This window comes from Dunckerocampus dactyliophorus, chromosome 11 (genome assembly GCF_027744805.1).
Source record: "Dunckerocampus dactyliophorus isolate RoL2022-P2 chromosome 11, RoL_Ddac_1.1, whole genome shotgun sequence".
In the NCBI taxonomy this organism is placed as follows: Eukaryota; Metazoa; Chordata; class Actinopteri; order Syngnathiformes; family Syngnathidae; genus Dunckerocampus; species Dunckerocampus dactyliophorus.
In genome coordinates, this window is record NC_072829.1 from 5,446,763 (window position 1) to 5,461,674 (window position 14,912).

Below are 14,912 nucleotides of genomic sequence, written 5' to 3' on the forward strand. Positions count from 1 at the left end.
CATATTGTTAACATAACTGTACGATTAAAATGAGTGAACGAAAACATTCGTATGGTTCATGAGTTAGCTTGTTAACTTGTTAGCAGCAGGAGGGTTTGTTACCTTGTAGCCGTAGCAACCATTAGCATATCTTGAGGCAGCAAAGCGGTCATTTTTTTAACCCAAGCTACGAGGCTTGAGTATAAACACCTCGCGGGCCGGTATGACATCGTGACGTCTCGTTTCTTCCGTGAAATACATCTGTCGTGAATTTTTGATGAAACCCTTTGCCGGTTTTTCGACATCTTGAAATGCTGCGCCCCACTTTTTGGCCCCCCTGTAGCGAGTCCCGCAGCAGAAGACATAACTTTGCCGAAGACGCCGCGTGAGAGACATGAGGAAAAAGTCAATGCCGCTTTGATGCTCTCCCAGTGGCCCCAAAGAGCCAATTGACTCGGACACGTTGGTCCTTTCCGCAGTGTCCATTCCTCAAAGGGGTGCACAGGTGGAGGACAGCAGCAGGCGTCGTCTGGCATGGGAGTCGTCGGGAAGCGCTCCGTAAATCATCAACTGTCTCTTTCCCCCGGAGTGTGACACTAATTTCGCCGCGGCCGCTGATCCGCTGAGCCTTCACGGGTGGCTGACTGTCCCGATTCAAGTGCACGATCAAAGAAATGCAGAGAAGGAGGTGGAGAACGGAATGTAAGCGGAAGACTGAAAAATAGAACACACATTTCCTGAAGAATTCATGATTCCGACTTCCAAAAATTCTTCAAAGGTAATCAGACGGCATCGGCACATCACTTCCTACTCTGCCTTTAAAATATTTGTGTGTACGCACAGCTGGGGCAGTGACTTATTTTATTTTTTGTCTTTTATCCTCCTTTACCTAAGACACCACCGGTAAAGTAGGCCAATACAAAATTGAGAATATCTCGCGATTACTTAAAGGCGCTGTCAAACTTTACGCGGCGACTACATTTTGAACGTACTTCCTGCTTTGAGTGCGTAAGCTACGCCCACTCAGCATGCGCGCGGCTTATGCTTGTTAGCTTAAGCTGCTATCTTTAGCTGTCGTTGTCGTAACAACAACACGGCTGCAAATTGTTGGTCGCCTCGGAGCGACAGGAGCAATTTACGTTAATTTTTATGCATTTTAACTTAAAATATAGAAATGTTTTTGTTCAGCCTGTTCTTTTAAACCACTATTGGTGAGATATGCTATACATTGGAGACGCAGACATGCGCTAACATCTAACTGAATTAACTGTCTTCCTTTTTAAATACGTAAAAATACGTAAAACCTGGAAACAATAGTGGCTGCTTTGTTTTAGTCTTTGGCCCCCCCTGCAGGAGGGTGGTTTCGTTTCATTTTAAGCCACCTTTACGTTGCCGAAGTTACGTAAGGACTTAAGTTACGATTCCGATTCTTTTTACATATCAAACCTTTTTTTTTGACTTTGTGTTTGGGAAAGTACAAGCGAAAATGACATTTGTATGTCATGACCTGAAAACGCTGTAATGTACTCCCCAGGCCAGCAGGTGGCGGTGTCAAAGAAAAGAAACACTTCACAAAAGCACGCCGAATGCGTCAATTTTTTTTTTTTGAAAAATGAAACGCCCTTTTCAACACTTTTCGTCGTTGATAATTTGCTGTGTGTCGCTAATGTGGCAAGTAAAGGAAGTGCTTGGAGGGAAAAAACACTTGTCATATAAATGTACATCCAACATCCATATAAAAAAATACATTAAAAAATTATGTTAATGCACAAAACTGTTTCATTCATTCCGAATTTACTTTGTAGCCAAATTCTGGTAAATATCCAATATATTTTTTAATCTAACTTCTATAAGATATTGTTACACCTATTCTGACACACACACTCACATAGCACAATCAGAGTTGCGCAACATGTACGTATGACTAATAGGAAAAAGACTGGGAGACACACAAGCGTAACTCTCACTTCCACACAAATTTAACTTTCGTTTTCGAGACGGGAGAATCCAACACTGTAACCAAATATATTTCTCAAATTTTTTCATACAATTTGAAAACCTTCCAAATTGTGTGATCGTTGACTACTTCTCCAAAAGCAACGCGGTCCAGAGGAACGGGCTGAAAGGTTAAACCAAAGAAATAGCCTTTACACGTTGAACTGTGGGAAATGGACGGACTGAAAAACAGCACTTTTCTGACCAAAAAAACATTTTAACGTTTGAAATACAGCTTTCGTTATTCATTTGTTCCAAAAAGTCAGGCACAAAACACAAGTTTTTCAATTTTTCCCATATGAAATCATGTAAATCCAATGAATCCGCTCCAGACACCCAAAAATCTGAACAAAAAATACGTTCTGTAGAGAGCAATTACAGTCTCACATGCAAAATAATCATAAATACTGATAAATGGCAAATTAAATGGTCGAATTCCTGGAAATAACGTTACGGTGCCTGTTGCCATCGTCTAGGGCAGTGGTTCTTCATGACAAGCGCTGGCTCAAATTGCGAAAATGTCAAACTTTAAACTCAAAACATTTTTCCAGCTTGATGAAGACCGGCGACCCGCCGAAAATGGGTTCACGACCCACCAGTAGAGAATCACTGGGGTGATAATGGGATGCGTAACAGACGGACAAAACTGATAACTTGTTCAGAGAACAGTTTATTTTACAACTAAAAACTCACGAAATAACCAAAAATAGAGACAGGGAGCACAAAAACTAAAACGGGGGGGAAATAGCTAAGTTAGCTTTGATACTACGTTGCAAGGCCTGATTTTGATTTACATTTTCGCTTTTTGGTCTTTATGCTGCCTTGAAGGGGCCACAGGGGAGCAAAAATGGTAAATTGTGTCCGTACAAGCAGTAGTGATGTTAATATTAGCAGCGATGCTAGCACTGACTCAAAACCAAAGTGTCCAACCCCATTCTCGACATGTAAAGTCGCCATAGCAACGATAGAAACGCTCCTCTCCTCATTACAACAGCATCAAAGTGACTTTGAAGCGGTTATTTTAAGGTCAAGCTACTACATATTGTCGCTGTTGGCCTACAAGAAACACAATATCCCTCTCCCAAGAGTTTCGGCGACCTTTTCGTTGGAAAGCTAAACTAGCGCCAGTGTCTCTTTTGTATCCCGATAGTGGTCCCCCGTGCGTCGTATGTGCACCAGCTGTAAGAAGCAAAGCATGCTGGGGGTCCTGGGAGTGCCCATACGTGGACATGCCTGGTCACTCAAGGGCTTAGCGCTGATTAGGACACCAGTCTGATTCCCCCATGAGTGGTCGTGTGTGTTGGGGGGGCTCTAGGAATTAGCTGTCGTTCAGCCGGCGAATCTCCTTACTAGCTCGTAAAGAAGACGGCGATCATAATCAGGGAGCCTTTGTGGGCGTGCTTGCATTAATCTGCCATGTCCCTTTTGCTTCGAAGTGATGAGATGTGAGTGAGATGTCCCATGGCGTCGTAAAACAAGCGCTTGAGAGCCGAGTGTCAGGGTTAGCGCGGAGCGTGTCGCTGATTGCATCGGGAAAACACAGCGACATCTCCACCGGGGGACGGGGAGTGCAAGGGGAGGCCTTGAAAGGCTCGCAGTGTTCATTATAGCTGCATCCCGGACTGCTGAGCTTTTTGGGGGAAGTCTCCCGTGGGGAGGGGGCGGCGGCCTGTAGCAGCGGGACAGTCCAAGCTAGCCTGCCGTCATTGGAGGCTGTCGATGCTTGAAGTGAAACCAAGTAGAGCTCATTTGGGGGCAAAGCAGGAGTCCATAGCCTGCTCTTATAGTTCAGCCAAGGGAAAAATGAAAGTGTGTGTGTGTGTGTGTGTGTGTGTGTGTGCGTGTGTGTGTGTGTGTGTGTGTGTGTGTGTGAAGATGGTAATAAACAGTCCCGACACCTCGGGGCTCCACATTCCACCCAAGGCTTGTTTCCCTGGTGGATTAGTCACATTCTCCTTCCCCCTTGTCCACTTTCTTAGATTGCGCTTTCAGCTTTTTTTATTTATTTTTTAGTTTTTTTTTTTTCCTTTTGCGTTTTACTCCCAAATTCAAATCTATACATTTTTTAATTGTATGTTTAAGAAGAAAAGACATCCACATAGCATAAATATGTATTATTATTATGTTTTCCTTTCTTATGTTAAGCTTTTATCCAATACTATTTTTTTTCTCATTTAAACTGAAAAAGTTTGATTTTCAAAATATTTTCATCATTTTTTAAATTTTTAGGATTTTAAAAAAATCTTAGTAGGATTTTATTTTTGTCAGAAATGATATGAAAAAGTGGACACATTGCGTCTAAATCAACAAAGACTAATAAACATTTGCCAGACGAAAACGGCACATGGTAGAAAACAAGAACAAAATAACAGCTTATTTGATTTAATTTTACTTTTTACTAATTTGTTTTTTTCGGTTTCAATATTAACTTCACAAGAGAATTCTTTTTTTCTTATAAAAACAAACCTAATGAACAAAACAATCATAGCAAAATTGCATTCTCATTCATCAATGTGGTGTCTTTTAAAAAAAATCTTATTTTTACATGTCATATTTGCATTACAAACTGGCCTTGTGTGCATAGCAACCAAAAGCAATCCTTTTTAGCGCTTTTATTACGGTTTTGTTGGGTTTTGGCACAAAAAGACCACATTAAATGGTCAATGTTTAAGTCACTGGATACCACTTGATCTTGATTTCAGAGCTTGATCTTGATCTTTCATGCACAGGGGGTATAAGTACTTGGTTCAAATGTAGTATACTTGTATTTTTTGTGCCTTTTAGGGGTACGGGTAACATAAGTTGTCATGGTTACAAGGATAATGTGATAATGAGAGGTTTATTTTTTAATAGTCACTGAGCTGGCGTAACGTGTGTTTTTGAGGAAATGATGTTGAGGAAACTTGTTGGACTGAACAGAATATTTACGGCGTGCAACATGACTACGCACCTAAATGAGTGGTTTAGCTCGGTGAGCAGAAAGACCACTGCAGTGTATGTTCTTTGAATGCTTTTCAATGAGGTTAGAAGTCATTTGAGGCTTCAGGGGTCAAAGCTTTGTGTGAAAAGCGGATAAGCCTCGCTTTAACTTATTGCTTCCCGCTTTTTTTTTTTCCTGCAGGTGGACTAAATGGAGTAAGGAGGCGCTTGCTGCAGCAGCAGAAGGTTTGAAGCGGCGAGAGGGGGCGGGTGACAAAGGTCGAGTGGAGAACGCGTCCTCTGGTAGGAGGTGAAGAGGAGGGAGCGTCCGACCCAGCATGCCGGCAGCATGGAACGGGTGAGGGAGCAGCGGCCTTTTTGCTCGCTCTCCAAGAGCCACAGAGAGCCACGGGAGCGAGGAGTAGGAGGAGGAGGTGGAGGAGGAGAGCACGGCCGTGAGCGCCGCTACACGTCCTCCTCATCGGAGCGGGAGGACGCCACCTGCCGCGTGCCCACCCAGAAGTCGTACAGCTCCAGCGAGACACTCCAGGCGTTCGAGCATGACCCCTCGCGGATGCTTTTTGGCGGGCGAGTCAAGGAGATGGTGCACCAGGAGAGCGCAGAGTACAGCCGGCCAGGTCAGAACCACGTTGACACGTTGCTTACACCAACTTGGGATTTATTGGTGATTAATTGCATTTTGAGTTGAGGCAAAATGGAGTGCACTAGGCTGCTATGACCAGCAGAGGCGCTGTTCAGTCAGTCTAAGAGAGTTTGCTGTGTGAGGAAGTACATGAGTCAGCTATGCTTCCATATTACTTTGATATATCTAAATTTATATTGAAAAAAACACAGTTCACTGAATATTAATTTACCCAATGCGATTATTATGGTAATTTAGTTGAATGTCCATCCCTAACTCCAAGTAGTAATGCTAATGCTAGGCATCTATGACTTCTTTGTCGCCCAAACATGGAGTGGAACCTCAAGGGTCGCGTACAATCAGATCTCTTATTTGTTTGAGTTTCAAACAACCTTTCCCATCGGAAATAACTTTTATTAACCATACAGGAAATGTGATAGCATGCTAAAAAGTAAGTCTAAAAAGAAGTTAAGCACCGGTAATAATAACATGTTAAAACAATAAAACATTCAGTTTTGAGGAAGGCGCTAAAAGGTGATTTGCATAAAAGTGTAATCAAGGACAAACGAAAAAAAGATCTCACGGAACGTCACGCATGAAGTCTGTTCTTAATATTTGTCAAATTCCAAAATTATACGATGTTTGTGGCCTCCAACTTCTCACGTTATTGTAAAAGTGGAGCTCAAAAACATAAAATCAATGATGTCACGGCATTGGCTGGCAATCGAATCATACATTCGCATCGCTCTGATGTCATTGCCTATGCTAGGGGGCATAGCTGCATGGCATCGCTAAACATGCTCCTTAATTCTTTTAGTTTTGGCCATTTTGTCATGACAGGTTTGATAGAAATTCAGTAAAATTTGGTTAACCGGAGCGTCCGATTTATAATGCAGAGAAAAAAAGTTGTTTCAACCAAAAAAAAAAATCGGATTTTTAACTTTAGAATTTTAGCTTTGCAAAGCTATCTAGTCTGTGAGGCCTTAGCAAACCAAATTAAATGATGACGTTAATTCAGTTTGAAATGAGCTTCCTTTTCTTTTCCCAACCTGCAAAACATAAAGCAGGCGACGTGGACCTCACGAAATGACTGCAAATAAATAAAAAAAACATACGCTTTAATTGGCAGTTAGAACTTCCCTCACTTATGTAATTACAGGACAAAACGTTGAAGCAGTTTATTCTATTTGGTGGCACTCCTCTGGCTCGTGAGATTTGCAGTTAGGAAGAAAATATTCATTACTCTCGTACATTTCCTGTGCTAATTGGTGTCCGTTTACATGAGTCTTTTTTGTCTCTATTTTTCGTGATGTCTACCCTTTAAAAGTGAGCACCTCCTGTACGTCATGACGGGAAATGCCAGGTTTAATGTTTTTTTATCTTTTTTTTTTAATGTCCTTTCCCGATGAGTCGTGTGACGCCACGTCTCAAGAAGTGTGTGAATTTCCATTTGACATTTAAATATGCTCACTTGATCTCAAACGCTTTGGTGTCGACACGCTTGACCTTGGAATCTTTAAAGATCCTCGTTCATCAATCACGCCACCGGGAGACTTTGTGCGCGTAATGAGAGACGAGAACTGTAACACAAGGAAGAAAATCATACAAATAAAAAATGAAAGTAAAATGAAACTCAAAGTACGTGTATTAAAAGAAATGACTGATATAGTTTTGTTTTTACGATGGTGACATAAGTAGTAATAATAATAATTATAATAAGAAAAAATAAGCAGTTTTGAGGAAGGTGAGTCATGTTGACCCCAAAAAATCAATATATACAGAAAAATGAGAAAAATATTTATATAAGGAATATTTAAGTAGGAAATACGGAAGTATACCAAATAAACTATAATACTGAAAAAAAAGATGGGGTACATTTTTGAGGGTGTTTATTCTGTTGGTAATTAACACTTGGTGCTGTTGTAAGATATTGTTGTATTTGCTGTAACCTCGGCACCTCAAGTGATTGGATTTTTTTCTCGTGATGCTTTGTCTGTCGTTTCCGTGATCAACCTTGAAATTTGTGCATTGTGAACATTTAAAAGCATGAAAATGCAACCTTTTAGCTGCTTTGTGAGATGTTTTTTCTGCAAGTATCTCATGAGGGTGTTGTCAAGGTTTTTATTTAACAAGCCCCAACCCCCACTCCCTCCCTCTTCGCCTTCCGCCATGCTCCACATTAGCTAGCCCATCCCTAGGTCGTTAGCCGTGTTTTCGCTGGCTTTGTTAACTTTTACGGTTTCTTTCACAGGGCAGACGTTCTCGCTGAGGCAGCTCGGCATCTGTGAGCCGCCGGCTCGCCGGGGCTTGGCGCTGTGCCCCGAAACGGGCCTCTCGCACCCTCTCGGCACCTACACCAGGGGGCCCGTGGCCTCGGAGGAGCATGAGGGCGCCTCACCGGAACGTACCATTGCTCTCTGGGGGAAAGGGGCCACGAAGGCGGGACACAATTCCTGCCTGTCCAGTCGCTCCAACTCAGCGCTCACGCTCACGGACACAGAAATGGACAACAAATCGGACAACGAGACGGGTGAGTCTTCCTGTATCTGTCACGGTTGAAGTGGGCGGGGCTTTTGGATGCGCTTATTGGTGGTTGAGAAGTGGGTGGCTTTCCTCCGGAGAGGAGGCGGTGCTCCGGATGAGAGGGACGATGGCGGGAGAAAAAACAAGAAGAAAAGCAAAGGGGGCCTTCCAATGGCGTCACCTGCTTGTTCTCCACACTTTGATAAAGTTCTCCCCGGGGCGAGCGTGTAATCAAAGATAGCTTTGAGGGCCTCGGTCGGAAGGTTGAGTGGGCGCGCACAAGGCATGGCCCTTGATGAAATGATTTGAAGTGCAAATGTGATGCTGGAAACCTGAGACGCTACATGGAGCTGCTGTTGTTGAGGAGGGACAAAGGAGGCGGAGCTTAGAAGACGCTGATTCGTTTGTTTTTCCAGTTTCTTGTTGGTTTTCTTGGCTTCATTTCCCGACGGTGCGCACCGGAAAACACTTTCTCATCTCTTTTTTTTCATATTTCAGGATTTTTTTTCCTATTGATGCTTTAGTGTGGGCAAGACTTCAAATTTTGGTATCAATCCTACACCAAGAAAATACAGGGCCAGCAATGCTGATACTGCTACAGATACTTTTGATTTGAACATTACTATTACAAGCTTTTGGAATGATTTTGTGATTTTGCATTTAATTTGTTGACCATAATTGTCATCAGAGTATTAGAGATTTTGTGGCAAGTAAATCACATTTTTCTTTTATCAACAAAATAATAATAACATTCCCTCATTCTTTTTGGGGCTTTGAGTATGAGCCAAATAAATTCAAAATATATTAAAAAAAAAGATAATATAAATAAATCAAATAAAAATTGTAATTAAAATGTTCATAATTAACAATACAAATGCTAGCTAGTACATACAAGTAATACAATAATACATAATATAAATAATGAAATTCTAATAACAAATAATACAAATTCTAATAACAAATAATACATAGAATTTTAAAATACAGAAATATCAAATATGTAATATAAAACAAATATATGAATAAATGCAATTTTAAATACAATAAATATAAAAAAATCTAAGCAAATATAATACAATTTATATTATAATAGTTCATAATACAAACACTACAAAATAGAGTACAATGACATGTAATGCAAATAATACAATAATAATAAAAGATATCAAATAAATATGTAATATGAAATGTATATACAAATAAATACAAATGAAATAAATACAATTTTATATAATAATCGATAATATATATACTACAGTATAATACAATGACACCTAATGCAAATAATAATAATAAAAATAATACATTATATTGGTAAAATAAAATTGTTCCATCATCAATACTGTAATAATAAACTATGTAATAATAAACTATATATATATATATATATATATATATATATATATATATATATATATATCCACACACACACACACACACACACACACACACACACACACTGCTGTTAGCTCTCATTAAAATCGTTGACTTTTGGCCAAGAACTTATTCCTTAAAATATATATTATATATATATATATATAAATAATATATATATATATATATGTATATATATATATATATATATATATATATATATATATATATATATATATATATATATATAAACATCGAAGACAATTGAACAATATCGATTGCATCACGCCCGTTTCTGGCCGAAACTGTTCCTACACCTGGTATCAATGCGATCGATATTTGGATCGATCTGCCTATTCCCTACCCTCCAATTATATTTGAGAGTGAAGCTTTAAAATGTCCTTTGTGGATTGTAAAGAGATTTAACCCTCACATTTGAAAGGTGGAATATTGTACGTCACCCTCACAGCGGGGGCCGTCAACATTAAAGATACCCTCTGTAATTATTTCACCACAGCAAAGATATCAAAGACTGGCAGGCCGTTTTTTTTCTGGCAGAGGTTTAAAAAACAGAAATTGACTCTGTGCGTGCTATCAATTTTTGGTATCCCCAATCAAAAAAAAACAAAACAGCCTGACATTTTCTTAATGGTTTTAGTCATCATAGCATGGTCTCCAAGAGAAGAAAAAGGAGGGTCATGGGGGCGGAGTAAGCCTTTTACTGTCATCAGGATCAAAATCCATGTTGGTTTGACGCCATGACACTTGGCTCTACCGTTTAAGCATGGCTGGCATTGCAAGACCATCTCGTAGCATACTTTATGATGAACACATACATACTGTATCTCCTTCTTGTCTCATCAGCATACCATTTACCCATCCATGCATTTTCTATGCCGCTGATCCTCAGGGTTGTGGGGGTATGCCGGAGCCTATCCCAGCTGACTTTGGGGAGAGGCGGGGTACACCCTGGACTGGTTGCCAGCCAATGGCAGCATACCATTTACCGTAGGTGCTAAAAGTCACAGACTTTGAAAAAACTTTTAAAGATAACCAAACCATATTAGTTTGCCTAAGGCAAAACACCACACTGTAGTGAAGTAAAAGAATGATTATAGTAAACGAAAAGATTTCAATGAATTCAATGTAACCCCATACATGTACAGTACAGTACATTGAAATATCATTATTCAAAATATACACACTCATATAAACATGTTAAAACAATTAGTCAAAGCAAATACGGTTGTGTAATGTACATTTTTAATATTAATTTCATATTTCGAGAATTTGCTGAGAATGTATTGTTTTTTTAAGCTAAGGGTTAAAAAAATGTTCACATAATATTTAAAAATCAGCACAATTGACAACTTAACATTGTTATTGTTATGTTTAGCGTAATTTCCGGTGTATTAAACTTTGAACCCTGGCTTATGACCATGTTCTACACGCATGTTGGCCACACAGTCAGAGTGCGAATCTGCGTTGGGCATCTCTGTGTGGTGTTTGCATGTTCTCCCCGTGTGTGCGTGGGTTTTCTCCAGGTACTCCGGAGAAAACATGCTAAAACGTGCATGTTAATGTGGCGACTGTTAATGTATATAAGTATGAATGTGAGTGTGAATGGTTGTTTGTCTATATATGCCCTATGATTGGCTGGCGACCAGTCCAGGGTGTGCCCCGCCTCTCACCCGAAGCCAGCTGGGATAGGCTCCAGCATACCCCCACGACCCTAGTGAGGATAAGCGACATAGAAAATGGATGGACGGATGGTTCTAATTTTGTGACATCTCCCATACTTCAGAACTACAACTAATCGTTTAAACACTGTGCCGCTCCTGAGTCAGTGAGGAAACGGTAGCTCTTTCTTTGTCAGGGGCCAATCACGAGCTATAAGGTAACTCACGACGAGCTTGTCAACCCATTGGAAATTGCAGGAGGTCATTACTCAATATAAGAGCCAGACTCATTTTAGATAGAGGGCTAAAATCATCACACAGCAACTTAACACTTAAAAGGCAAATAAATAGAATAGTACTAATACAAGTTTAAAATAAAAAACAACAACTATTTTAACTTCTTCCCATAATGCATTATTCCCAGCAGACCACTTCTTTGGCCAACGGCTCCCTCTGGGAGCTCAGCTCAGTTCAGCTCTGGTGTCCTAGCAGCCATGGCAGCCATTGGCCAATGGTGTCCTAGCAGCCATGGCAGCCATTGGCCAATGAACTGCTCTGCTGGGAATAATGCATTATGGGAATACGTTAAAATAGTAGTTGTTTTTTAATTTTAAACTTGTATTGGTACTGGTCTTGTATATTTCTTAGGTATACCTTTTGAGTTTTAAGTTGCCGTGTGATGATTTTAGCATTGTTTGTCAGACAGTTACAGTATACTGAGGAATGAACTCCTGCGATTTCCGATGGGTTGACGAACTCTTTGTGAGTTTTTTCATAGCTCATGATTGGCTCCGGTCGAATAAAGAGCTGACTGGTCCTCACGGACTCGTGTGTGCCACGATATATCTTTTTATGACATGGACATGTGCATCTTATAGTCCAGTGCGGCTTATATATGTATGTATCAGTTTTTCTCTCTAAATTTAGTGGGTGCGTCTTAAATACCGGTGCGTCTTATACATCAGAAATGACGATATATTATATCATATTATTATTATATTATTTTATTTTATTTTATTGAAAATATTTCCCCCACATCATAGGTGCCGTTTTTCGAATATATTGATCATTGTACAATTGCAATCATGATTGTTGGCTAAATATTGTGATAATGTTATTTTATATCATATTATTATTTACATATTTATTAATGTATGTATTATCACACATAATATTGCATATATATTATATTAGAGTATGTTATTTTGTATTATATATTTGTGTATGTTGTGTTACGTTATGTTATTCTGTATTTACAAAATACTTTCTTTTTTTACTTTGTCAAGTTTATAAATACCATGCGCTTCCTTCAAACATATTGATCATCTCAAAAATGTTGGATTGTGATACCATCGCGATAGCAGGTGAAATACTGCGACTACGTTATTTTAAAGGGGTGTTACGAGACGGTACGACACGACATTGGGTCTGCGGGAGCGAGACGACATTTTAACGTTACTTTTATGAAATGTACAATAAAAAAATATGGCAATATATTGCAATCTACTAATTTACCTTCCACAACTCTTCTGCACTCTGCGTGTATGCTAGCGTTCCAGCCTCCACCCTACCGAGACAAAGAGACTGTATGACTGACCAATGGGCTCACTCTGTTCATGTTGTTGTTCTATGGAGCAAATGTGCTGAGGTGCTGAAACTAATGCACAGAGTGATCGCTCTTCCTGCCTGTTTGGAGGCGAGAGATGAGGAAGTCAGACATGCATGCACATGGCAATGTATTGAGGCCGTATTGACTTCATTGTCATTTATTCTATGATTAATAATCACTTTATTATTGTCCCAGGCCTCGTGCCTACGAGACATTTTTTTTATTCTGAACGAGAAATGCGGTCACGTAATCTTGCAAGATTGTTGAGTTGTGTTGTCCTGTGTTGTGTTATGTTGTATTTACAAATGTTGTTTTTTTATTTCATCAAGTTTATAAATACCGTAGGTGTCGTAGGAGGCTTTCTTCAAATATATTGATCATCGCAGAAATGTTGTTTTGTAATACCATCATTATCATTGTGTGTTGTGTCGTGTTGTGTCGTGTCGTGTCGTGTCGTGTCGTGTTGTGTCATGTTATGTTATGTTATGTTATGTTATGTTATGTTATGTTATGTTATGTTATATTATGTTATGTTATGTTATGTTATGTTATGTTATGTTATGTTATATTATGTTATGTTATATTATGTTATGTTATGTTATGTTATGTTATGTTATGTTATGTTATGTTATGTTATATTATGTTATGTTATGTTATGTTATGTTATGTTATGTTATGTTATGTTATGTTATGTTATGGTATGTTATGTTATGGTATGTTATGTTATGTTATGTTATATTATGTTATGTTATGTTATATTATGTTATGTTATGTTATGTTATGTTATGTTATGGTATGTTATGTCATGTCATGTTATGTCATGTCATGTCATGTCATGTCGTGTCATGTCGTGTTATGTTGTGTTATGTTATGTTATGTTGTGTTATGTTATGTTATGTTATGTTATGTTATGTTGTGTTATGTTATGTTATGTTATGTTATGTTACGGACACATTTTCCAATTCATCGTGAAATAATAGTTTAAAAAAGGGAAGAGTATAAAAACATTTCTTTAGTGGAGTTCATGACGTAAAGCAAAGCCCTCAAACAATTCACTTTTTTTCTACTTAACCAGCCGCTACAAGTGAACGGATAACTTTTGCTATAGATCTAGGCATCTTACCGCTCAGTTAATTTATCCATCATCGAAAGATGAAAGGTGCATCTCTGTTTGAGACATCTGTTCACCATTGCCGCAGGGGAGCAAGAGCGAATCAGGAGGGGAGCTTAATGTCAGCTGACTGATGTCCTACGACATCTACAAAGCCATGTCTATGTGATCGACGCAAACTACCTTCGCAATCTACCGGTAGGTCGCTATCGACATAGTGGCCACCCCGTATTATGTTATCTTATTTTATGTTATGTCTGCATTCATTCCATCCATCCATCCATTTTTCTATACCGCTTGTCCTCCTTAGGGTGACGGGGGTACGCTGGAGCCTACCCCAGCTAGCTTCGGGTGATGTTATGTTACGTTATATTCATTTGTATTTTATTTTTTGTTACTTTTTACAATTCTGTATTGTGCGCAATGATAGGTGGTGTTCTTCAAATGTATCGCCATCGTGACAGTTTGCCATAAACGGGTCAATTAAACTGCAGCAAAGTGTGCTGCCTGCACCCGAGGCCCCACTGGGTGGGGCCGAGCAGACGCCCCCCCCCAACATGTTTCTCTGCGTGCTCACTTTGTTTCTCAATTCTACTTCTCGCGCTAACATTAGAAAAAACACAAACGCGGGACATCACGCTGACGTGAGGTGACACGCCATCTGTCAAACTCCAGTCTCGCGTTGCCGTATCGAGGCTGCGGGATGGGGACTTGTGATTCCAAACACCCCCTCTTAGAAATTACAACCCCTACCCACCCCCTTCTGTTTATGACTCAAACATGGCAGGGAAAGAATAAATACCATCAGATTGTTGTTGTTTTCACGTGGAAGTCCGACCATCTGGGATGTTTGTTTTGAAGACGACTCCCCAAACTCGCTGAGAGAAGACGCTTTCATCACTTTGCTAATAGGCGCTCGCAAGGAGGCGCCGTTTTATTGCCGTCATTTATTGTCATCAAGTGTGTGTCACCGAGTAAACTCACATTGTTAGCGTGCTTTGCAGGAGACAGCGTGTAAGGAGGGGGCACTGTTGAAATGGCTGGAAAATGGCGCCAAGATGCTGGTTTCCATTCCGTTGG

At 39.7% G+C, this 14,912-nt stretch overlaps 1 protein-coding gene across 4 annotated transcripts in view; it reads left to right on the forward strand.

Annotated features, from left to right (window-relative positions):
• si:dkey-237h12.3 (teneurin-3) overlaps window positions 1-14,912 on the forward strand; it is a 259,967-nt gene that overhangs the window by 22,821 nt on the left and 222,234 nt on the right. For all 4 annotated transcript variants that reach the window (XM_054791150.1, XM_054791153.1, XM_054791151.1 and 1 more), the window contains exons 2-3: window positions 5,096-5,531; window positions 7,788-8,066. In XM_054791150.1, the coding sequence (XP_054647125.1) occupies window positions 5,243-5,531; window positions 7,788-8,066 (568 nt within the window). In that variant the 5' untranslated portion in view covers window positions 5,096-5,242. The remainder of the gene's footprint in view (window positions 1-5,095; window positions 5,532-7,787; window positions 8,067-14,912) is intronic.